General features: G+C 43.2%; 1 protein-coding gene across 9 annotated transcripts in view; it reads right to left on the reverse strand.

Moving 5' to 3' along the window:
* fryl (furry homolog, like) overlaps positions 1-25118 on the reverse strand; it is a 599764-nt gene that overhangs the window by 152440 nt on the left and 422206 nt on the right. For all 9 annotated transcript variants that reach the window (XM_085969926.1, XM_085969925.1, XM_085969924.1 and 6 more), the window contains 6 exons: positions 18835-18945; positions 18202-18356; positions 13250-13349; positions 6867-7035; positions 5679-5938; positions 4802-4942 (listed from right to left, as the gene is read on the reverse strand). In XM_085969926.1, the coding sequence (XP_085826052.1) occupies positions 4802-4942; positions 5679-5938; positions 6867-7035; positions 13250-13349; positions 18202-18356; positions 18835-18945 (936 nt within the window). The remainder of the gene's footprint in view (positions 1-4801; positions 4943-5678; positions 5939-6866; positions 7036-13249; positions 13350-18201; positions 18357-18834; positions 18946-25118) is intronic.

The raw sequence follows: 25118 nt of genomic DNA on the forward strand, positions 1-25118 counted from the left end.
CATACGTAGTATTAACTGCAATTCCTTAGCGCTATTACTGCATAAAATCTGCTCAATTTAACCATATTAAACAATGTTGGAATATTTAATAAATGGAACATTGTTTAATTCCACGTTAGCTTTATTTATTATTGGTTTGATCTGCTGCTAGTAATTTTAGGACAATTTAGTTGTTTCCTTCTTGTAGAGGCACAGTTATCACCAGATTCATTAAGTATATTAGGCAGGATATGCTATAGAGCACACAGCCCAATACAGTGCGGTACTCCTGCTACCATTACAGGCAGAGAGTGTGTGGAGGCAATGTTTATTCCTTAGCAAAGATTTGTAGTCTCAATAGGCTATTGAGCGGTGCCACTCCTGAGCAGCCTTCATTAGTATGAAACTTTCAACTGTAGAGCTAGCAGAAAAGTGAATGATAAGGTAACAAGAAAAAGAGAAAAAAAATAAAAATCTGAGAAGAGAAAAGGAAATTAAGCATGAAAAAAAAATGAAAGAAACAGACAAAATGGATGGTGACTCTGTCCATCCAACTGGTAAAACATCGCCACTGCACTGGCATACAAATTGAACCTCCAAGTTTGCAGTTTATTAAACTTGACTTAATGCATTAAATTTTATAGAATAGAGTGTTGCAGCTGATGACATATTCCCAGTTTTTTAATAACCTATTCCCTGGGTTCTTCTGCCCCACAGTACCATTTGCATGTTTTTTTCTCAGTTTGTATTTTCAAGTACAAATAGAGTTTTCTAGAAAAGGTATCTACAATTATTTGTCATTCAAATATTTGTGTTACATTATTGCTGACAATTTTTGTCATTTCATCTCTTGTTTATTTTGTTATGATAGATGGTCATCTTTATTTATAATTGGTAAAAAATCACCATGTAATTAAGCAACATTTAAATAAGAAAAGTGAGTAAAGGTGATGCAGCACATTGTGCTATATCATCAAGTATGGTTTGTGTTGTGGGGCACCAAAGAGGCAGTCAGGAGATTCACCACACAAAAAAGAACGACCTCAGGATGTCCCAAAGCACTTTACAGCCAATTAAGTATTTTTTTTGCAGTGTAGTCACTGTTGTAACATAGAAAACGTTACAGACAATTTGCACACAACATGGTCCCACAAACAGCAATGAGATAATGACCAGATAATCTGTTTTAGTGATAATGGTTGACAGATAAATATTGGCCAGGGCACCAGGAGAATTCTTCAAATAGTGCTGTGGGATCTTTTACCCGAAAGGGCAGACAGGGTCTTAGTTTTACTAATCTAATCCGAAAGACAGCACCTCTGACAGTGCAGCACTGCCTCAGTACTGCACTGAAGTGTTACTTAGATTATGTGCCTAAGTCTCTGGAAACTGAGGGAAAATCATAAGGAAAAGCAGCCCAGCTCCTCTCGTATACCGTTATGCAGCTGATTTCAGAGCATCACTGATAAAGGCCTGGGATCGGGTCACATCAGCCTTCTAAGGCAATTCAGGATATTCTAAATGAACAAATGGGTGAAATGCACCATATAACTCAAAGGGACAAAAAAAGTGGGGGGAAAAAATGCTGTTACACTATGATGTTCATTATCTTGTGTGCGATACATTAAACTTTAAAACAACAAATATGATGAAAAGGTGGGTAGGTGGAAGTGGATTTCTCAAAAAGGGATTGGTTTGTTGGGCCTAAAGGGCCCTTTCTGTTCCTAAAACTTCTTATATTCTTCTACTAAAAAAGGCAAGTAAGCATCATGTTGGCAGCGTTAAAGGTAACATATGAAAACTTAAGGTGAAAATGTATGAGGAAAGCAAAGGAGAATCTAGCCCCTTAAAAACAAAGAAGGAAGCACATTCCTTACTAACACCGTAGCCACTTCTGCCCTCCTGGACTCAATTCATTAATAAATACACCTAGATAAACATCAGAAAAACTGAACAATTTAACATTTCTGGCTACAAAGTGATTTAAAAAAAAAACTATTTCTGATACCCTTTAAATAAAAGGTACAAGCTGAAAATATACTATAAAACCATTTCACCGTAGGAAAAAAAATCTGTAAAACAGTAAAGTTGCTAATGACACAATTAGGGTTGCGAAGGGGTGGAAAGTTTCCGGTAAATTTCCGGAAATTTTCCACGGGAAGTTTAGCTTGGGAATTTTGCCCAAAATAGCACATGCTAGCATAATATTGTTTTTTTTTGTATTTCTTTCATTTTTTTTCCACAGGTCCTCTCTTAAAATTACTTAGAGATGGAATCTTAATTATTAAGGAATTTCTTAATCAATACATGTTTATCTTCTTACTTGGCTTGTTTTAATAATTACAAGTTTTGTGTGTGACTGTGAACAAATGTGTCCTGATTGGTTGGATGAGTGGATGAGCTTCCTCTATTGGTGATGTAGCGTCGTGCGTGCACAGGTCATGCTTCCGTCACATGGAGCATCAGGAAAAATGTACTCACCCTGTTGCAATCGTGCTGATCAACCGCAGTTCGACACAGAGACGAATGCCCTTTATTTCTCTGCATAGAACAATGCCACGTTTACCGTCGGATGTGTGGAAGCATTTTACCCCAGGCATTAAAGATGGAAAGACTGTGTACATGTGCAAACACTGTACAAAGCCATATGTAAAGAATGCCACAAAGATGCAGCAGCATTTATCCAAATGCAACAACTTCACTCAAAGCTCACAGCAGTCAGCCCAGAGTTCCTCTGCTTCCATTCAAGAAGATGATGGTTCACATTCAGCATCAGGCTCCTTATCATCAGCAACTCCTGGCCCACTTGGAAGGTTCTTTGATAGAATGGATAACCATAGCCAGAAGAATGCAGATGAGTGCCTTGCTCAAGCTGTATATGCGACAGGCTCACCCCATATGCTCACAGCCAATGTATACTGGAAGAGATTTTTCAATGTTATTCGCCCTGCATACTGTCCTCCCACCAGACATGCTTTGTCTACTTATTTGCTGGAGGCTGAGTATAACAGAGTCCAAGGAAGGCTCAAAGAAATGATAGAGATGGCAGACTGTGTTGCAGTTATCTCAGATGGGTGGTCAAATGTACGAGGGGAGGGCATCATAAACTACATTGTCTCCACTCCTCTCCCAGTGTTCTTCAAGAGCACAGACACGAAGGACAACAGACACAAAGGCACATACATTGCTGATGAGCTGAAAGCGGTCATCAACGATCTTGGATCACAAAAGGTCTTTGCAGGAGTTACTGACAATGCTGCGAATATGAATGCTGCTTGGGCTCAAGTGGAGGAGGCCTACCCTCATATTACGTCTATTGGGTGTGCAGATCATGGGCTCAACCTGCTCCTCAAGGACATCATGGGTTTGAGAACCATGGAAACACTATACAAGAGAGCCAAGCAAGTTGTTAAGTATGTCAGGGGAAAACAGGTAGTTGCAGCAACCTATAACTCCAAGCAAACGACAAAGAACAAGAACACTACACTGAAGCTGCCCAGCAACACTAGATGGGGTGGCGTTGTCATAATGTACAACAGCCTTCTGAAGGGTAAGGAGTCGCTGCAAGAAATGGCAATATCCCAGTCTGGGGATATGGAAACCATCATCAAGAAAATACTGCTGGATGATGTGTTTTGGGAGAGAGTGGTTAGCAGCCTTAAACTACTCTCACCAGTAGCATCTGCAATTGCTCAGATTGAAGGAGATGACGCTGTTTTGTCAGATGTTCTCAGGCTTTTTGCTTATTTAAAAGAACAAATCAGCATTGCCCTACCCACATCCCTGCTGCTCAAAGCAGAGGAGAAGGCAATTGTTCAATTCATACAAACGCGTCAAGAATTTTGTGTCAAGCCGATTCATGCTGCAGCATACATGCTGGATCCAAAGCATGTTGGGAGACCAATACTTTCTGGAGAACAGATCAACAGCGCTTAGTGTGATTTCTACCCTCGCACGCCACCTCAATCTGGACGTGGGCAAAGTTCTGGGAAGTCTGGCAAAGTTCTCTACCAAGCAAGGTCTTTGGAATGGGGACGGGATATGGGAATCATGCACATACCTGGTGGAAGGGACTTTGTGCATCTGAGGCCCTGTCACCCATTGCATCGGTGATACTCCAAATCCCACCTTCATCAGTGGCCTCTGAACAAAACTGGTCACTTTTTGAGAATACATATACAAAGGTGCGCAACAGGCTGACTAACAAGAGAGTGGAGAAACTGGTGGCTATCTGGGCGAACCTACAACTTATTGAGCCAGATACAGAAGTGTCCACCACACAACTAGACAGTGACACAGAGGAGGAAATGGACATGTCAGAGCCAGAGTATCAGGAGGAGCAATGATGAGTAGAAGACTCAGAAGACTCATGAGTAGAAGACACAAAGGGACAAAATAAGGTCAACTTACAGGCTAAATAAGCTGACGCCCTTTTTATTTTATTTTAGATGGTTTTTTTTGTGGGGGTTCAATAAAGTTCAAAATTGTAACCTAAATAAAGTTTTGAAAGCCTGTTTTTATTTGTATGGAACAGTATGTCTATTTTGATGACAAAGATAATATAAGGGTCAGAGACAAAAACCATCAGTGTGCAAAAAAACTCTAAATTCCCATAAATTCCCCAAATTCCCAAAAATTCCCATGGAAAGTTTCCTTTTAAAAATTCCCAGAATGTTGCAACCCTAGACACAATTGATATTTACCCATTGCAAATTAATACATTTTCAGTTAATGATAATGGGAACTAACCAGTTATTTTGCAATCAATAAACAAATATTACTTCCTGATTTGTATCTACAGCAGCACATGGCATTTACTTACGTATGGCAGGAGGCTGGGCTCACTTGTCACACCACACATGCTGATAAGGAAGTGCAGAATTATTTTCAGGTTTTTGGGCCAGCTGTCTGCCAGTGTTGTCCACACATTCTCTATCTCTGACCATGCTAGCTCATCACCATACTGTACAGAAACAAAATGCAAATTACAAGCAACTTAAAAATAACACAAACTCGACACCGCATTACCTTGAATATAAACTCTGGCAAGACTATCGACTTTAACTCTGGGAATCAAGTGCGGTTTCCATATTTTACCATCATAATTGACAGATATTAAAAAAATTAAAATAGTTTATATCAATGTGATAGTATTTTCTTTTTCCCAAGGAAATTACAACCACAGCTTGCCAAGTCACAAAAATTTAGCAATATAAATTTTCACAATTAAATTTAATGGTGCAAAAATTTCTAGTTTTAGAATATGCATTTTCAGTTTCAGCAAACACTGCATATATTTAAAAAACATTTTATGCATCATTCCTCCTGAGGTTATTACCGTATTTTATACTTCTACAGTTAAGAGAATCTGAAATCCAGCTAGACCTATCACCCTAAGCCCAGTCTCCAGGTTTGATGTAATGATTGATGGAATTGTGAGCCTATGACATCTGGCACAGTATCTCTTACTGCCTTGGAAATAGTCAAGAATACAAAGGTGCACTGCTCAGTCTGTCCGCATAATTCTGTTACCAAGGCAAATTAAGAACATTTAAAAATCATAATTTTTTTCATGCAATAAAACTTTTAATGTGCATTTATCTGTTTGCATAACTGATTTCCTTGTGTGTTTTGAAACATTTTTCATGATATTGCAGGTTTCCTTTGGAATGAGAACAGAATCTGATGAAAACACTTACTTTTGCTGTCATATACATCAGGTTATTTAGCACCATGATAGTTGCCTGCGGAGATCCCCAACCTTCCCCTCTCAGCCAACGTCTGCTGTTTGTCATCATCTCACTGTCCTTCATATAGGCTGCATCAGATTCATCCACCGTCTTTGTTGAAGGCAAGGGTTTGAAATCTACCAGTTCAATGTTATTCATCCAGGGCAGAAGGTAGTGCAGCATCACTTGCCGACCAGCAGGGTGCGCTGTTTGGATTCTGTGACTTACTTCTGTAAAAGGTTAAAACAGCAACACTATAAAATCAAAAGGTACAGCTTGCAGCAGTTTCAATTATGCTCAAAATTACTTTTTATAAACCATTTCAGAAACAAGTCTGACATCACTAACAAGGGACTGAGCAAAAATGAAATTGGACTGCTAAGGAATAGCAATTATGATCAGAGAACAAATTAAATTACACTTTTTTGGACAAGCAACATATTGAGTTGGTGAACCAATACTGGCAAAGCAAGTGTTTTGTTAAATCTATCAGAAATAGAGACAAAGTACACCACCGACAAAATATACAAAGAATGGCACTTAATGGGAATGGAAATTGCTGGGGATTATTATTTAGTTACTCTGCGCATCCATCTGGCAGTATGCTCTCCCTGGGTCAGAGCTGCTCTCAGGACAGTCTAAATTCTGAAGCCATTCTAGGCCCCAGTCAGTGACATCGTAGAACAGACCACAATGAGAAGGAGACCCTGACTTTACAGGTCTCCATAAGAGCAAGAATTTTCCATTTATCTTTTGACTCCCTTTTATGATTTGCTTCTTTTACGTTATCTATGAATATTTCACACAGCATTCTTTATGATCCAGTTCTTGTCACATCGTCAGCAGGATCAAAACAGGAAAACAAGACATAACCCAATGAACTCAAGCTAAATGTTCATGGTATCTATTCTAAGCAGATCGAATACATATTAGGAAAATAATAAGGGCAAGTATTCAATTCGAAATTTTCAATTTTTTTTTTACTATCTAAACACTATGTACAACAAAAGGAAGAGGAACTATTGCAATTCTGGTCTTTCAAGCAAAAAATAAAATCAAAAAGGGTTTCGCAGTCATACAGCCTTAAGCAAATTTGAATGACCATTTCCACAGAAAATATTGAGAAAAACTATTGCCTATGGAACGATTAAAATATACCTGAGAAGATTGGGATTGTGAGCTCTGGGTAAGTCCTTGCCAATTCCTCTGACAGTTGATAGTAGGAAACAGAATAGAGGTGTGGCAGTGAAGAAGGGTGATTTAGTATTCCATCGGTTCGCTGCACTTCCAGCTTTTGGGCATAGCGAAATAGCTTGGGCTCCAAGATCTGCAATAAGTAAAACCAACAAGCAAAACTTTAAATGTGACAAACATATTTACTGTATAGACAATTTATAATCAGATTATCTAAACATTGGTGTTTTGATATTCTGCAGACTTTTAATGGCAAGGAGAGTAGCAGCAAGGCAAAGAGGTTTAGGGAGGGAATTCCAGAGAGTAGGGCTGAAATGGCTGAAGGCACTGCCTTTAACTGTTGGATGGCTTATAATAATTCTTTACTATTATGTTTGTTAAACAAGTATTATTTTATAATTTCATAAATTACGTTAACTATTCAGAAATATTACAAAAGCACTTTCCTAAAAACATTACAGAATGCCACTGCAACTCTTCAACAAAATGATTTTTAATGAAGGTATGTTCAAAATTTACTTTAATTATCTAGCTCATTTAAAAATGATTTGATCAGTGTCACCATGTGCTTTTAGCATCAACACCAATACACGCTCTTAAAGGTATCCCCACAGAGGAACTCAAAATCATCTTCCGATCGCTCTTTTATCCAGGTCCCCTCAAATGTTCTCCTGGGTTTTTTTCTAATCAGAAACACACCTACCATCTTTTCCTTTTCAAAAATGTATTACATGTTGAGAGTGTACACTTCACAAATGGAATCTCAATTGTTGTCAGACAGCATTCGTTCAGATTACTTCTAGGCTATTTTTTGCTTCATTATTCCTCTCTGGGCACATGGAAATAAAGATTCCATATCTCCTGTAAATTAATTTTACTGTCTTCATTGTGTCTGAAAAAGATTTCTAAAGCTGTGAGTGACCATATGGCTCTCACCTAGTTGGTCCGATCAGATCATAGAATCAAAGAACAATACAGCACAGTTATCCAATTAATCCCACTCCCCTGTTCTTTCCCATAGCCCTGTATTTTTTCCCCCTTCAAGTATTTATCCAATTCTCTTTTGAAAGTTACAATTGAATCTGCTTCCACCAACCTTTCAGGCAGTGCATTCCAGATCATAACAACTAGCTGTGTAAAAAAATGTATTCCTCATGTCGCCTCTGGTTCTGTCAATCACTTTAAAACTGTGTCCTCTGATTACTGACCCTTCTACCACTGGGAACAGTTTCTCTTTATTGACTATCAAAACCATTCATGATTTAACACTTCCATCAAATCTCCTCTCAAACTTCTCTGCTCAACAACAACAACAACTTGTATTTATATAGGCCTAGAAATTGGGTATAGCCCCGCTTGAGGCGTTAGAACTGGCGCTGCGCAAAGTTTATAGCCAGACAAAACTTATCGCTGCCTGGCGAGATATTGGGTTGCATCGCCCCCAAAGGGGATTGAGGCACGAACTCAGACGTTGCACGGGGCTCCCAAGGCGCAAAAGTTCAGGCGCTACCCAATATCGGCGCGGACGGGCGCAGCACAGGTGATCTCAATTACCGGAAACCACGAGACTTCCAGGCGCCGGCCGGCTCTTAAAGGGGTGGGTCAGTCAGCCTGAGCTGCCACACTCAACGCCCTGTAGGCCTCAGAATCAGCGCTCGCCCTTCTCTGGCGCAAGAAACTTGGTCAGGATGGAGAAGGTGAGACAGAGGGCAGAGCGCTTCAGCACTGAGGCTCTGGACCAGTTGGTGTCTGCAGTTGAGCGCCGTCAAGATGTTCTGTATCCTGACAATGGCAAGAGGCCGAATCAAAAGACTTACCGGCGATCTTGGAGGGAGGTTTCTCAGAGGGTCAACTCCAACAGCATGGCGACCAGGACCCCTGTTCAGTGCAGGAAGAAATTCAACGACCTCACTCGGGTCGTTAGGGTGAGTGTTAGTTATGCAAACTTCTGATTCCCTCCATCTGCACCTAACTTCGAGGACCCTGTTGCCATGATGCCCCAATGGCCATCTGTCAGCAAGCACCCATGGCCCTTTCTGGGCACACACATGGACATTTCACTCAAGGCCACATGTAAGGGCCCTTGCACCATGGGGGGCATTAGATGATCTCTCAAGGCCTCATGTAAGGGCTCTTGCACCATGGGGGGCATGAGATGATCTCTCAAGGCATCATGTTACAGAACTTCCCCTTCTTTCCCCTGCAGTCCAAGCTTGCGACGATGCGAAAGGAGCGGCGTCGAACCTCCACAAGTGGTCACTCTCACGGATCTCGAGGAGAGAGTGCACCAGATTCTTGGAGGACGTCTGTCTGGTCCTGTTACCACTGCAGCTGCCGACCCCATTCTCGACAGCGAGGGTAAGGCTCTCACCTTTTGCAGCTGTCTCCTTCCACTTGGTCCCCCCGCCAGCATGCTTCCTCAGTGTGCCGCAATCTGGCATGCCTTTCCGTCGAGGGCTTTGGGCCAACAATGGAGAGGACTGTCCAGGGCTTCGAGGCCGCTATGGAAAGGACTGTTCAGGGCTTCGGACAATCCCTGGAAAGGTCTGTCCAGGGCTTGTCCGAGGCAGTGGAGCGGTCGGCACCGGCCTTGTCCGAAGCAATGGAAAGAATTGTCCAGGGCTTCTCTGAAGCACTGGCACCTGGCTCACAGGTCCTCACTGCTGCCACGCAGTCACTTGCCGGCCTCGTCCACACCCAGATTGAGGCAACGCGAACTCTCACTGCAGCCACCCTATCTGCATCAGCTAGGATCACCCCGGGCCCTTCCAGTCCCATACAAGACCAGGAATCAGTGGAGCATGCGATTGTGGCGGATGAGCTGAGCCGGTCCCCACAGAGAGCCAGTGTGTCGTCCGACAATGGTGCAGGTGTCCTCTCTCGGCAGGTGACCATTGCTCATGCCAGCGCTGGCACGTCTGCAGTGCAGCTGCCACCACCTGCAGGGCACACTGCTTCCAGCCATGCTCAGATCAAGCATCCTGCGTCCGCACCCTCCAAGCCCAGAGGTCGGCCAGGCCGTCCCTCAGGGGCTTCTGCGCTTCCACACAGTCAGCAGGCGTCCCCCAGCCTTCACCCCGCCACTGGGGTTCAATTACGTAGGAGCAGCAGGGAGGGAAGGGGCCGACCGCGAAAGAGAAGTCGTTCTCCATCAAGGGGCCAGCAGTAGAGGGAGGTGCTGAGACGTTTCTTTGGCCAAAATCAAGGAGAGCCTCACCTGTTGGAATTGTTGAAAATAGTTTGTTTAGTTTTGCGGCTTTGCCGAAGAGTTAACTGTTATTTTGTTAGTTATGGTTTCTGTTGACATGACGTTGTTTTGCTGTAATGAAAGACTTTTGTGACAATAAATGTGCTATGGTGTACGTGACTAATTACAGTGATGCTGGCCTTCAGAGGCTGTGCGCAGGAGTTAAGACACTCATCATTCCGCCAGAGGGGCCTCGAGACAAGTCCTCATGAGCCTGTGACGGATGGCCCTTCCACTTTCAGGAGCCCTTCCATCTTCCTCCTCCTCCTCGTCCGCATGCTCCTCCTCCTCCTCCGCCTGCTTCTCCAGGGTCAGAGGGAAGGTAATTAATTGACGCCTTCGCCTATAAAGGGCAGCTGTAACTTGCCGGATGCAGCAGTGGACTGCAACCTGAGAGATATTCGCAATGTCCCCAATGGCTCACTGAAAGAATTCGTTGCCATAAAAATTGAGGGCAAGAGTCAGTTTAGCGGCCGACAGAGAGGTCATGCACTGTAGACGCGGCTGCAGATCCTCAGCAAGCAGGTGGCACAGCTCAGTAACAACGTCCCTCCCGATTCGGAGCCTTCGCACACACTGCTCCTCCGACATGTCAAGGTATGACACCTGCTGCCTAAAGACCCTCGCAGCATACCCTCGGATTGGCCGACCTCCATAGCTCCTCCACCTTCTGGCCAATCCCGGCCCTCTCTCCCGCCGTCTCTCTGCCCCTTCATAGTGTTCGGCCATGAGGCCGTCGCCCTCCAAAGCATCTCCCATTCCGATGCCAGTTGGTCAAAAGGCTGTTAGGTCTAGTGCTCCAACTGCTCCGGACAGGTTTGAGGGTCCCAAGTACTCTAATGCTAAATTCCAAAAACTCTGCTCCACAGTAGCTCACCAACTCTCTCTACCAACGATCGCAATGAACAGGCCAAGTGGCTGAAGCTTCTATACTAGAGCTGTCCCCTTTAAATAGCGCCCCCGACTCCGAGAAGGGCCTGCTAACGCTCCTTCGAACTGTCACTAATAGCGCTAGGCGTAAAGGCTCCGGGCGCCACCCACTATCCGCTCAGGCGCCCCTAAAAGGTGTTGCACAATGAAATGACGTCATTATGTGCTTGCGCTCGCGGGCGCGCGCAAACACTTAGCGCAGGCGTTAAATGTATAGTCAATATGGGAGTTGTCGCTATCTTCATTGCGCCCGCCCCAACATTAGGTAACGCCCCAATTCTCGGTCTCTTTAGGCGCTAACCGCTGGCGCAAACAACCGAATTTCTAGGCCATAGTGTCTTAAACGTAGTAAAACGTCCCAAGGCACATCACAGAAGGGTTATCGAACAAAATTTGACACCGAGCCACAGAAGGAGGCATTAGGACAGATGACTAAAAGCTTGGTCAAAGATGTAGGTTTTAAGAAGCTTCTTAAAGGAAGAAAGAGAGGTAGAGAAGTTTAGGGAGGGAACTCCAGAGTTTAGGGCCTAAATAGCTGAAAGCACAGCTGCCAATGGTGGAGCGATTAAAATAGGGAATGCACAAGAGGCCAGAAATGGAGCAGTGCACAGATCTTGGTGGGTTGTAGGGCTGGATGAAGTTACAGGGGTAGGGAGGGTGAGGCCATGGAGAGATTTTAAAACAAGGATGCGAATTTTAAAATTGAGGCATTGCCGGACCGGGAGCCAATGTAGGTCAGTGAGCACAGGGGTGATGGGTGATTGGGACTTGGTGTGAGTTAAGATATAGGCAGCAGAGTTTTGGATGAGCTCGAGTTTATGGTGAGTGGAAGATGGGAGGCCGGCCAGGAGAGCATTGGGACAGTCAAGTCTAGCGATAACAAAGGCAGGGAATGAGGGTTCAACAGCAGATGAGCTGAGGCAGGGGCAGAGTCAGGCGATGTTACGGAGGTGGAAGTAGGCGGTCTTGGTGATGGTGCGGATATGTGGTCGGAGGAAGCTTACCTCAGGATCAAATATGATCCAAGGTTGCGAACGGTCTGGTTCAGCATCAGACAGTTGCCAGGGAGCAGGATGGAGTCCAAGGAGAATAACCCCAGCTTCTCCAGTCTCTCCACATAACTGAAGTCCCTCATCCCTGGTACCGTTCTAGTAAATCTCTTCTGCACCCTCTCCAAGTCCTGGACATCCTTCCTGAAGAGTGGTGTCCAGAATTGAACATAATGCTCCAGCTGAGTCCTAACCAGTGTTTTATAAAGGTTTAGCATACCTTCCTTGCTTTTGTACTCTATTCCTCTATTAATAAAGCCAAGGATCACATATGCTTTTTTAACAACTTTCTCAACTTGTCCTGTCACCTTCAAAAATTTGTGTATATACACCCCCAAGTCTGACTGTGGTTCTGGTGTGCCAATCCTGAATTCAATTGTGTTGTGCTGTGAATTTGGCACTAATTTATTTTCCATACATGCGCAAATTCAGTGCCAAATTTAAATTTTGACTAACATAAAATGAGACCATGAAGATAACTGGTGTGGTAATGAAAATGCCACAATGGTTCAGTAGTGGATGCTTTTCAGGTGTTAAAGTATATTGAACAGAGAGCTTTACCTTGTAAAATATCTGATTCACCTAACCTAGGGTTGGTGATGCAGACACAGAGTGCAAAAAACAGAAAAATGTTTAATTCCCTTGCATTACTTTCACCCTAATAAGCATAAAGTCACTAGCTGCATTAACCAAGAATGTTATTTTAAAACATTACAATTGATCCTGCACTCAGGCAACTGTTGAAGCAAATGAGAGGCATGGGTTACACATCGTGTAAAAAGGAAGATTTGTGACAAATGGAAATTATCTGTGATTTTCTTCATTTACTGATGGGCTAATCCGGATGTTAAAAAAATTATGGTGACTGTCAAAACCAAGACCTTTGAATTAACAGGCCTCATTTGCTACTTGAAGCATATTAAATGGAGACAATATTATGAATACAATAATTATTATGGCTTGTACAGTTCTCAAATTTCATAACATTCAGATTTAGAATGAAGAGAATATTTTTTGCTGAGGTTTAATAACAAAACAAATATATGTTAATAGTTACATAACAGATTCAGTTATTCATTGGATGAAAGTATCACTGCTTTCATTTCAAATCATTCACAAACCTGCAGCAGTTGCATGGCAATTTCATAGATCTCTCTTGATGAATCAGCTGCTTTGAAAAGTATCAGGTTCAGAAGGGTCACAGTATCAAACTGGTAATCCCTGTGAGGAAGTTCCAGAAGTACATACATTATTAAATTTAGAGTTAAACTTTTATTTAGTCTTATGATTAGAGTAAGTGAAGCACACATGAACAAAAACAAATACTAAATCAAACAGCATGATCGCAAGATAAATATGGCAGTTTGTTTACACAGAATATGTGCTCAATAGTTAATGAAGATTCAACTTAAAGAGCTTGTTTAAGCCAGAGCACCAGCATCAGGAAGAAACCAGAAATAAATTAAAACCAAACTGGACATATAATGGGAAACCTGCATACATCAATGTAGGGTCATTAATTTAAAAACTAATTACAGCAAATTAACTTTTGAAGATCTGTAATTAAAGATATTAGCTACCATCAAGATTTCTCAAAAAAATTAATACTTGACCCGTGCACCTTTATAAGATTTCAAATTTTACTTCTAAAATGTTGTGAATTTTAACTAGTCATGGGTATCGCACCAATTTTGACTGCATGGTGTAAAAAAATGTAAGTTTGATATTATTTCCACTGTAGACACAACTGTGCACTTCAAGCCACATTCTAGTTTGTAACTAGTTATAGTTCTCTCTTTATGATATCTTCGCCCATGTCCTCAGATTCCTCCTTGTATTATGAGCACATCGTGTGCCATTCATGAAGGTGAGCAGTGGGAGTCTGCAGCTAGGTCTCTGCCAATGCCCTCTATAACTGGCAGCTAGGAGCTGTACGAGGGTGGCACAGATTGGTTCAGCTTCTGATATTACCTCATGGGAAATGCTTGTTGCAGATAGCCTTACTGAAGTTAGAATTCATTTTATTGAGAACCACAGATGTGAACTCATTTCAATAACTCAGCACAACCGAGTGGAATAAAAAAAACATCAGTTATACAACAACAGATAATTCAGAAGCACAAAAGCAAAATACTGCGGATCCTGGAAATCTGAAATTGAAACAGTAAGTGCTGGAAATACTCAGCAGGTCAGGCAGCATCTGTGGAGAGAGAAACAGAGTCAACATTTCAGGTCGATGACCTTTTGTCAGAATTAGAGAAAGTTAGAGATGTAAAAGGTTTTAAGCAAGTACAGAGGCAGGGAAAGGTGGGGGGGAAGGGAGGAAAGAACAAAAGTGATAGGCAGGAGAGATTAAATGACAAAAGGAATGATGCTGCAAGGCAAAAGCGGATGGTAATGGAACAAGTAAAGAAACAAAAGATGGGTCTAGAGGAGGTGTAAATGGGAACAGCAGAATCATTACCAACAGCTGCTGTCTGAAAAAATGGGACAGTGTTTATGATCTGAAAGTGTTGAACTCAATGTTGAGTCCAGAAGGCTGTAAAGTGCCTAATTGAAAGTCAATCCAAATAGAAATCCCAATTAGCATTTGGCTCAAAATTTTCAAATCAGTAATTGAACCAATTGCACTCTATGGCAGTGAGGTATGGGGACCGCTAACACAACAAGAATTTGCAAAATGGGACAAACACCCAATTGAGATCCTACATGCAGAATTCTGTAAAAGTATCCTCCGGACTCAAAGGAAAACAGTAAACAATGCATGCAGGGCGGAACTAGGCCAATATCCATTAATAATCACTATCCAAAAAAGAGCCACCAAATTTTGGAATCACCTACAAATGAGCAACCCCCAATGCTATCACTACGACGCCCTGAAATGCCAAGAGCTGACCATAAAGAAAAATACCCTCAGTCAACTAGTCCTGGGACTCAGTGAAGTAACTACTAACAACACTAACAATAACCAGTCCCAGGACAGTGACAGGGTAACACAAAGAATTCGACCCAACACAATCGTCGCTAAGCAAAAGGAAAAATATCTGACATATTGGGCAGAAACAACAAAAACCCAAAGCAAACTCAATTGCTACTTGGCCCTAAACAGACAATACAACATAGCTGATTACCTGACCATGGTAAAGGATAACAAACTGAGAAGAACCTTGACAAGGTACAGACTTAGCGAACATAGCATAGCGATCGAAAAAGGCAGACACAGGCAAACCAGGCTGCCAAGAGAAGACAGGATATGCTCTCACTGCAGTCTGGGAGTAGTTGAGACAGAGATGCACTTCCTCACAGCCTGTGGAAAATATCAGGACATCAGGGAGAATTTCTACCAAAAATTCTCCCAAATATGCCCTGAATTCAGAAATCTGAATGACAACCAAAAACTCCCTTTCCTACTGGGGGAGGAGAGAAGCTGTGTAACACTGGCGGCACACTATGTTACAGCTTGCCATGAACAGAGGGACAACCAGTAAACTAAGACAAGAATATATACAAACAAGGCGAATGTATATTTATAAACTGCATGAATAGAACCGCGTTTATGTGTTCAACCATAAATGTATTTTGATGCTTTGGCAACATAAGATGTACCTTATCATGCCAATAAAGCGATTTGAATTGTGAATTGTGAAAGAGGAGGTTTTGTTCCTCGAGCTTGTGTTGAGCTTTACTGGAACAGTGTAGGAGGCCAAAGACAGAGATCAGAGTGGGAGTGGAGCGGAGAATTAAAGTGACAGGTGACCGGAAGCTCGGGGTCATGCTTGCGGACTGAATGGAGGTGTTCCACAAAGCGGTTGCCCAATTTGCGTTTGGTCTCCCCGATGTAGAGGAGACCGCATCGTGAGCAGTGAATACAGTATACTAAATTGAAAGTAATACAAGTAAGCTGCTATTTCACCTGGAAAGAGTATTTGGAGCCCTGGATGGTGAGAAGGGGGGAAGTAAAAGGGCAGGTGTTGCATCTCCTGCGCTTGCTCGGGAAGGTGCCGTGGGAAGGGGAGGGGGTGTTGCAGGTGATTGAGGAGTGATGAAAGGAGAGGGGAGTGGAAGATGCATTTGGTGGTGGCATCACGCTGGAGGTGGCAGAGGATGATCCATTGAATGTGGAGGCTGGTGGGTGGAAGGTGAGGAAAATGGGAACCCTATCGTGGTTCTGGGAGGAGAAGGGGTGAGAGCAGAAGTGCGGGAAATGGGATGGACACGGTCAAGGGTCCTGTCAACCATGGTAGAAGGGAATCCTCGGTTGAGGAAAAAGGAAGACATAGCGGAAGGACTGGTATGGAAGGTGGCATCGTCACAACAGATGTGATGGAGACGGAGAAACTGGTAGAATGGAATAGAGTCCTTACAAGAAGTGGGGTGGGAGGAAGTGTAGTCAAGGTAGCTGTGGGAGTCAGGGCTTATAGTGGATACTGGTCGATAGCCTCGCCCCAGAAATGGAGACAGAGAAGTCGAGGAAGGGAAACAAAGAATCGGAGCTGAACCATGTGAAGGCGAGGGAAGGGTGGAAATTGGAAGCAAAGTTGATGAAATGTTCCAGTTTAGGGCGAGAGCAGGAAACAGCACTGATACAGTCATCAATGTACCAGAAAAAGAGATGAGGGAGGGGACCCGAGCAATGTTCCCTCTAATTATTTTTGGGCAGCATGGCCCATTCAAAAAACCGCGCATGCATTTAAAAGCCGGTGAGCCGGCTGCGTGGGAAGTCCAGAGCATAGCACAGCCACGCAGCTTAAAGGGAACATTGGACCCGAGTAGGACTGGAACAAAGAATGTTCCATATATCCCACGAAAAGGTAGGCATAGCTATGACCCATATGGGTTTCCATAGCAACACCTTTTATTTGAAGGAAGTGAGTGGAGTCAAAGGAGAAGTTGTTCAATGTGAGAACAAGTTCAGCCAGGTGGAGGAGGGTGGTGCTGGATGGGGTCTGGTTAAGCCTCCGTTCAAGTAAAAAGCGGAGGGCCTTCAGGCCGTCCTGGTGGGGAATAGAGGTGTAGATGTATTGGACGTCCGTGCTGAAAAGACGACTGTTAGCGTCAGAAAACTGGAAACTGTTAAAGTGGCGGATGGCATCAGAAGAGTCGCGAATGTAGGTGGGAAGAGACTGGACAAGGGGGGAGAAAATAGACTCAACATAGGAAGAAATCAGATCCGTAGGGCAAGAACAGGCTGAAATGATGAGTCTAGTTGGGCAGTCCTTTTTGTGGATCTTGGGAAGGAGGTAGAAGCGGGCTGTGTGGGGTTGGGGGACTATGAGGTTAAAGGCCGTAGAGGGAAGATCTCCAGAGGAGATGAGGTCAGTGACAGTCTGGGAAACGATGGCTTGATGGTGGGGTCATGGTCAGGGGGAGGTGGTATCAGAGAGTTGCCGTTCAACCTCCGCAAGGTAGAGGCCAGTTCACCAAACAACAGCACCACCTTTGTCAACAGGTTGAATGACAATGTTAGGGTTGGACAGAGTGCTGCAAGTTCAGAGGGAGGTAGATTAGAGTGAGTGAGCGGAGTAGAGAAATTGAGACAGCCCATGTCACGCCGGCAGTTCCTAATAAAAGGATCTAGAGAGGGAAAGTGGCCGGTGGGCGGGGGGGGGGTCCAGGTGGAATGAGAATTCTGAGGATGGGAGAAAGGATCTGCCATGTGGGTTGAAGACTCCTGGCCAAAGAAGGGGGCACGGAGGCGAAGCCATTGCAAGAAGAGCTTACGGTTGTGCCAAGCTTGAAATTCACTGAGGTGGGGAACGTAAGGGGATTAACCTGAGGCCTTTACTGAGGACTAATCGTTCGGGGTTAGAGAGGGAAAGGTCGGACGGGGTAGTGAAAACATGGCAAAGGGTGAGATTGGAAGGATAATTAAGATCTTCCCTCCCAATGGCCAACTTATTAGCATATAATAAGCGGTTCTTGCAGATAATGACTTTTATTGAACTGAATCAGCCTGATGTTTATAATGTTCAATGCTCATAATGTTCAACTGAGTGACCTCAATTACAGCCCACTGTATGAGCACGCGCCCATTATTGCTTAACCATCAATATGAGAACAGTTTAACTCATACCTGTTATGGAACACATTGGCTATTGCCTTGAAACATCCAGCTGCCACGCGTCTTGAACCTGTATAGCATCGATCTACTGCCCAGTACATCAGATTACTCTGGTCTGGATTTAACTCTAATAAGAGCATTACAGCTTCACAGCCTAACTGATGAACCTAAAGGAAGCATGTGTAAAATATAGAATTAGTGCTAAAACAGTAACTATAAAAATAAATTATTTCACAAAACAATGCCTACTGTTATAGGCAGGGGCAATTAATTATACAGGTAATGCAGCTAACAGTTCGGTTTTAAACTCTATTGAAATCATCTTACCACGAAAGAAGGCATTAATATATTAAAAATAACAACAGAAAACACTGGAAAAACTCAGCAGGCCAGGCAGCATCCGTGGAGAGAGAAACAGAGTTAACGTTTCAGGTCTGGGACCCTTCATCAGATATAATATTAATGTATCTTGTAAAGTAGCCTTTATAATATTATCTTTAACTGGTGAGTTTTCAGAACATAAGAGACCAAAGACCATATCCAAGTTTGTTTGGTCTTCAGTATTACTAAAATTACTACTTTTATACATGGCATTTATTGTATACATCTATGATTTACTAAGGATGTATCCGAGATATTTCTTACCTTTTTTTCTTGGGAATCCAGGATATTATCCAACCACTTGTACAGGTAGCCATCTGATGACAGACCTACATTATCAGATACTGGTCCACAACATAGTACAGCTGACATAGCCTATGGTGACGAAAGACGAGATTGATATGTATGTTTGAAGAAATAGCACTGTGAAAATACTCGTGACAATTCTCCTGGGCCTAAACAACATAGGTGTAGTGATAACAACAGTGCCTGTAGTGCAAGGTTTGGCAATACATTACTACTAGAAATACTAACTTTTCATCCATTTGTTAAACTTAAGCTGAAGGTAATATTACAGGTAACAGCTACCACTTATTTGTACTTATCCATGAAGTTCATCACAAATCTCCAAATATTTTTCAAACTTTCACTTTTTAAAGTGATTTTATTAGGGTACATTTTGCACTACTTAGTGCACTAGAATCGCCTGGAAGTAAGGAGCGCCACAAATTAGACACACTAACTTCCATGCCCGATTCTTAGATCCACACTCATGTTGAGCAAGGCTCCATACCAGGAGTGGAGCCTCACAGAATTAACCGCATTATGTCTCCTTGGAAGCCTATAAACATCCATTGTAGGAAAAACCATGTGCAGCCAACACTGGAGCGATATTATGTAAAGGGTCCCCGTCAGTATGCCTTCTCATAACATTGGGGTCAATGTCTCCAGATACGAGACAAACATCTCCACCAAGTATAATGTAACACGAACAAATCAGCTGCTCTCATTACACTCAATTTGTACTCAATTGGGCATCTGCTACTTTGATAAACAGCAGCAACCTCAGCATCCATAAGTACTGTCCTACTGTGATAAATATATTATCAATCAAAAGTTGAAATAATGTTGATGAAATTGCAGTCAAAACAAAGATTATTTATATTATAAACTACACTCTCAGTATGGCTAAATATTTATCTCGGATTCAAGGGGACACACACAACTCATTTAGAAACATAGAAACATAGAAGATAGGAGCAGGAATAGGCCAATCGGCCCTTCGAGCCTGCTCCGCCATTCAATGAGATCATGGCTGATCATCCAAATTCAGTACCCTGTCCCTGCCTTCTCTCCATATCCCTTGATCCCTTTAGCCTTAAGAAATATATCCAACTCTTTCTTGAATATATTTAATGAATTGGCCTCTCCTGCCTTCTTTGGCAGAGAATTCTACAGGTACAACACTCTCTGGGTGAAGAAATTCCTCCTCATCTCTGTCCTAAATGGCTTACCCCTTATCCTTAGACTGTGACCCCTGGTTCTGGACTCCCCGACCATCGGGAACATCCTTCCAGCATCTATTGTCTAGTCCTGTTAGAATTTTATAAGTTTCGATGAGATCCCCTCTCATTCTTCTAAACTCCAGCGAGTACAAGCCCAATGGACCCAATCTCTCCTCATACGTCATTTACCCCTGCAATGCTGAACATTATTTAGTTTCTCCCCTTTCCCCAAACTTGAAATTCAACACTTCAATGATGAATATATACACACTAACTTATGCACGAATATACACCTGTATTGTGCCTAGATTTATAATGCCTGTTAAAATTGGTTTAGAAATTTAAATGATTTAGGATCTGAGATTTAATTATTAAAAGCACATCCTTCTGAATATTACTCAAAGGTAGTAGGAGCAGGAGTAGCCTATACGGCCCCTCGTGTCTGCTCCATCATTCAACAAGATCATGGCTGCTCCTTCTTCGACTTCAACTCCACTTTCCCTCCCGATCTCTATATCCCTTGATTCCAAAAATCTATCTATCTCAGCCTTGAATATACTCAACGAGTCAGCATCCACTGTCCTTTGGGGTAGAGAATTCCAAAGAGTCACAACCCTCAGTTAATAAATTCCTCCTCATCTCAGTCTTAAATGGCCTACTCCTTATCCTGAGACTATGCCCCCCTAGTTCTAGACTTTCCAGCCAGGGAAAACAGCCTCTCAATCCCCCTCAGAATCTTATATGTTTCAATGAGATCACCTCTTATTCTTCTGAACTCGAGAGTATAGGCCGAGTTTACTCAATCTCTCCTCATAGGACAACCCTCTCATCCCAGGAATCAATCTAGTGAAGCTTTGTTGCACCACCTCTAAGGCAAGTATATCCTTCCTCAGATAAGGAGACCAAAACTGTGGTCAGATGTGTACGTCAGATGTGGTCTCACCAAAATAACAACAGAAAATGCTGGAAAAACTCAGCAGGCCAGGCAACATCCGTGGAGAGAAATTAGAGTTAATGTCTCTTTTTCTCTTTTGTTCTCACCCAGCCTGGCCTCTTAACCTATTTCATTCCCTGTGCCTCTTTAGTCTTGACAAAGGGTTTTGACCCGAAACGTTGACTAATTTCTCTCCACGGATGTTGCCTGGCCTGCTGAGTTTTTCCAGCATTTTCTGTTGTTATTTCGGATTTCCAGCATCTGCAGTATTTTGCTATCGTGATCTCACCAAAGCCCTGTACAATTGCAGTAAGACTTCCTTACTCTTGTACTCCAACCTCCTTGCAATAAAGGTCAACATGCCATTTGCCTTCCTTATTGCTTGCTGTACCTGCATGCTAACTCTGTGTTTCCTGTAGGAAGATGCCTAAATCTCTCTGAACACCAATAGTTTTTCATCATTTAAAAAAAAAATCTGTTTTTCTATTCTTCGTACCAAAGTGAATAACCTCACAATTCCCCACATTATACTCCATCTGCCACCTTATTGCCCACTCAATTAACCTGTTGATATCGCTTTTCAGGCTCTTTGTGTCCCCCTCACAGCTTAATACATACATTAAAAACAATGAGTAGCAATCTCCCAATGGTACTGAATCAGTAGGTAGCACTGTGAGAGTCATGTTGTGTGACTCATAAGTACAGTGGGGTTCAATAAAAGGAAGCAGTGCTGGATCTAGTTCCAGGGAATGAAGTGGGGCAAGTGGAGCATGTTTCAGCAGGGGGGGGGGGGAGCATTTGGGGAACAGTGATCATAATATCATTAGGTTTAGCATAGTTATAGAAAAGGGCAAAGAATAATCGAGCATAAAAATACTTAACTGGAGGGGGGGCTAATTTCAGAGTTGAAATGGGATTTGGCCCAGGTGGATTGGAATCAAAAATTGGTAGGCAAAACAGTAATTGAACAATGGGAGACCTTCAAAGAGAAGATGGTTCCAGTACAGAGTAGACACATTCCCACAAGGGGGAAAGGAAAGGCATCCAAACCTGTTGCTCCCTGGATGTTAAAGATGTAGAGATTAAAATGAAACAGAAGAAGGAAGTTTATGACAAATGTAAGGTGCATAATACAGTTGGGAACCAAGCTGAATGCAGAAAACACAGAGGTGATCTTAAGAAGGGAATAAAAGGGGCAAAGAGAGAGTATGAGAATAGATTAGTGGTCAACATAAAAGGGAACCCAGAAGTCTTTTATAAACATATAAATAGTAAAAGGGTAGTCAAAGGAAGGGTGGGCTGATTAGGAACAAAAGGAGATCATCTTGTGGAGGCAGAGGACTTGGTTAAGTACTAAATGAGTACTTTGCATCTGTCTTCACTCAAGAAGAGGATGCTGTCAATGTAGCAAGTCAAGGATGAGATAGTAGCGATATTGGATAGGATAAAAATAGATAAAGAGGTACTTAAAAGGTTGGCAGTCTTCAAAGTAGAAAAGTTACCCTGTCTGAATGGGCTGCATCCTAGGTTACTGAGGAAAGTAAGGGTGGAAATTGTTGAGGCTCTGGCCACAATCTTCCAATTCTACTTAAACATGAGGATGGTGACAGAGGACTGGAGGATTGCAAATATTACACCCCTGTTCAATAAAGGGGAGAGGGATCCACCTGACAATTATAGGCCAGTCAGCCTAACGTTGGTGTTGGGAAAGCTTTTAGAGACATTAATCCGTGACAAAATGAATTGGTACTTGGAAAAGTATGGACTAATAAATGAAAGTCAGCATGGATTTGTTGAAGGCAAATCACGTTTGACTAACTTGAATGAGTTCTTTGATGAAGTAACGGAGAGGGTGGATGAGGGTAATGCAGTTAATGTTGTGTATATGGACTTTCAAAAGGCATTTGATAACGTACCACATAATAGACTTGTTAGCAAAATTAAAACCCATGGGATTAAAGGGACATTGGCAGCGTAGATACGAAATTAACAGGGTCAGAAAACAGAGTAATGGTGAACGGTTGTTTTTCAGACTGGAGGGAAGTACAGAGTGCTGTTCCCCAGGGGTCGGTATTAAGCTCATTGCTCTTTTTGATATATAGTGATGACCTGGACTTGGGTATACAGGGCGTAATGTCAAAGCTTGCAGATGACACAAAACCCGGAATTATAGTAAACAATGAGAAGGATAATAACAGACTTCAGGAGGACAAAGACAGACTGGTGAAATGGGCAGACATATGGCAGATGAAATTTAATGCAGAGCAGTGTGAAGTGATACCTTTTGGTACAAAGAATGAGGAAAGGCAATATAAACTAAATGGTACAATTTTAAAGGGGATGCAGAAACAGAGAGACCTGGGGGTGTTTGTAAACAAATCTTTGAAGGTGGCAGAACAAGTTAAGAAGGCTGTAAAAAAGCATATGGGATTCTTGGCTTTATTAATAGAGGCATAGAATACAAAAGCAAGGAAGTTATGCTAAACCTTCATAAAACACTAATAAGGCCTCTACTGAGTATTTTCAATTCTGGGCACCACACTTTAGGAAGGATGTCAAGGCTTTAGAGAGGGTGCAGAAGAGATTTACTAGAATGCTACCAGGGATGAGGGACTTCAGTTATGTGGAGAAACTGGGGTTGATTTCTTTAAAGCAGTGAAGGTTAAGAGGAGATTTGATAGAGGTGTTCAAAATCATGAACGGTTTTGATAAGAGTAAATAAGGAGAAACTGTTTCCAGTGACAGAAGGGTCGATAACCTGGGGACACAGATTTAAGGTGATTGGTAAAAGAACCAGAGGCGACATGAGGAAAACATTTTTTACGCCGAGTTTTGTTGTGACCTGGAATGCACTGCAAGGGTGGTGGAACCAGATTCAATAGCAACTTTCAAAAGTGAATTGGATAAATATTTGAAGGTAACAAAATTACAGGGCCATGGGGAAAGAGCCAGGGAGTGGGACTAGTTGGATAGCTCTACCAAAGAGTCGGCACATGCATGATGGGCCGAATGGCCGCTTTCTGTGCTTTATAATTCTATGGTTAAAGAAATTGTTTTCAAACTTTAAACCTACGAGGCTGTTGTTAAATAAAATTCCAGTTAATGGTCCACAAAGAATGCGCCAAAATAAGACAAATGAAGAATGAAACTTGACTTTAGATTGTAATTCTGTCACATGTGTGAATGCCATAACCATGACTAAAATAAAGCTGAAATTGTTCCGATTTAGATATTAGACACATAGGGGGAGAAATTGAGTATAGCCCCGTTTGGGGCGCCAGCCTTGCCAGGGCGCTAAAAGTAGCGCCCCGGAAACATTCGCGCCCCCGCACCGGAAATTGAGTGGTTGCGCCCCAAAGGGAAGCGCGGCGCTACTGGAGGCGGCCCGCATCCCTCTTGGGGCGCTGCGAGTGAATATCGTGGCGCAACATGCCGCAGCGTGCATCGCGCTGCGGTATTGCAGGCCTTCCTCCCCTTCTTAAAGGGGAGGGGCCTTGTGCAGCGTGATCTGGGGCCCAGCTGGGCTCCCGAGGATCGGGAGTGCAGGCAAAAGAGCTCGGCACCGAGGAGAAGTGCCGGGCTCGATCTGGGGCCCAGCTGGGCCCCGAGGATTGGGAGTGCAGGTAAAAGAGCCCGGCACCGAGGAGCGCAGCCGGCACTCCGCGGGGGTGGGGGGGGTCAGGAGGCCGGGGACGGGAGCGCAGGCAGGTGCTGGCAGGCAGCCAGCAACAAAAATGGGCGCCCCGCACCTCGCCTTTAATTTGCGCCTCCCCGGCCGCAGGTACGCCCCCCTGACCCTGTTGGACATAGCGTCCGGCTGTAAATCAGGGGGCGCTGCCGAATATTGCGGCCGGGGCGCCAGCGGGGCACTGCGCACACCGATGATGTCATCGGCAGCTGTGCAGCGCTAACGGTTAGCGTCACCACTAACATCCCGCGGAATTTAGCGGGAGGCGTGGGCAGTGCCGCGCCCGGGCGTGAGTTGGCTTGCGACCCACTTAGCGCCCTCTTAAGGTGCTAATGGGTGGCGCAACCAACTGAATTTCTCCCCCATACTGTTCCATTTAGTGTCAGTAGGTGGTGCACATGTAATAGAAAGACATTTTGGA

The sequence above is a fragment of the Somniosus microcephalus genome, chromosome 2 (genome assembly GCF_052327205.1).
Source record: "Somniosus microcephalus isolate GS21.2 chromosome 2, FLI_Smic_1.0, whole genome shotgun sequence".
NCBI classification, from domain to species: Eukaryota; Metazoa; Chordata; class Chondrichthyes; order Squaliformes; family Somniosidae; genus Somniosus; species Somniosus microcephalus.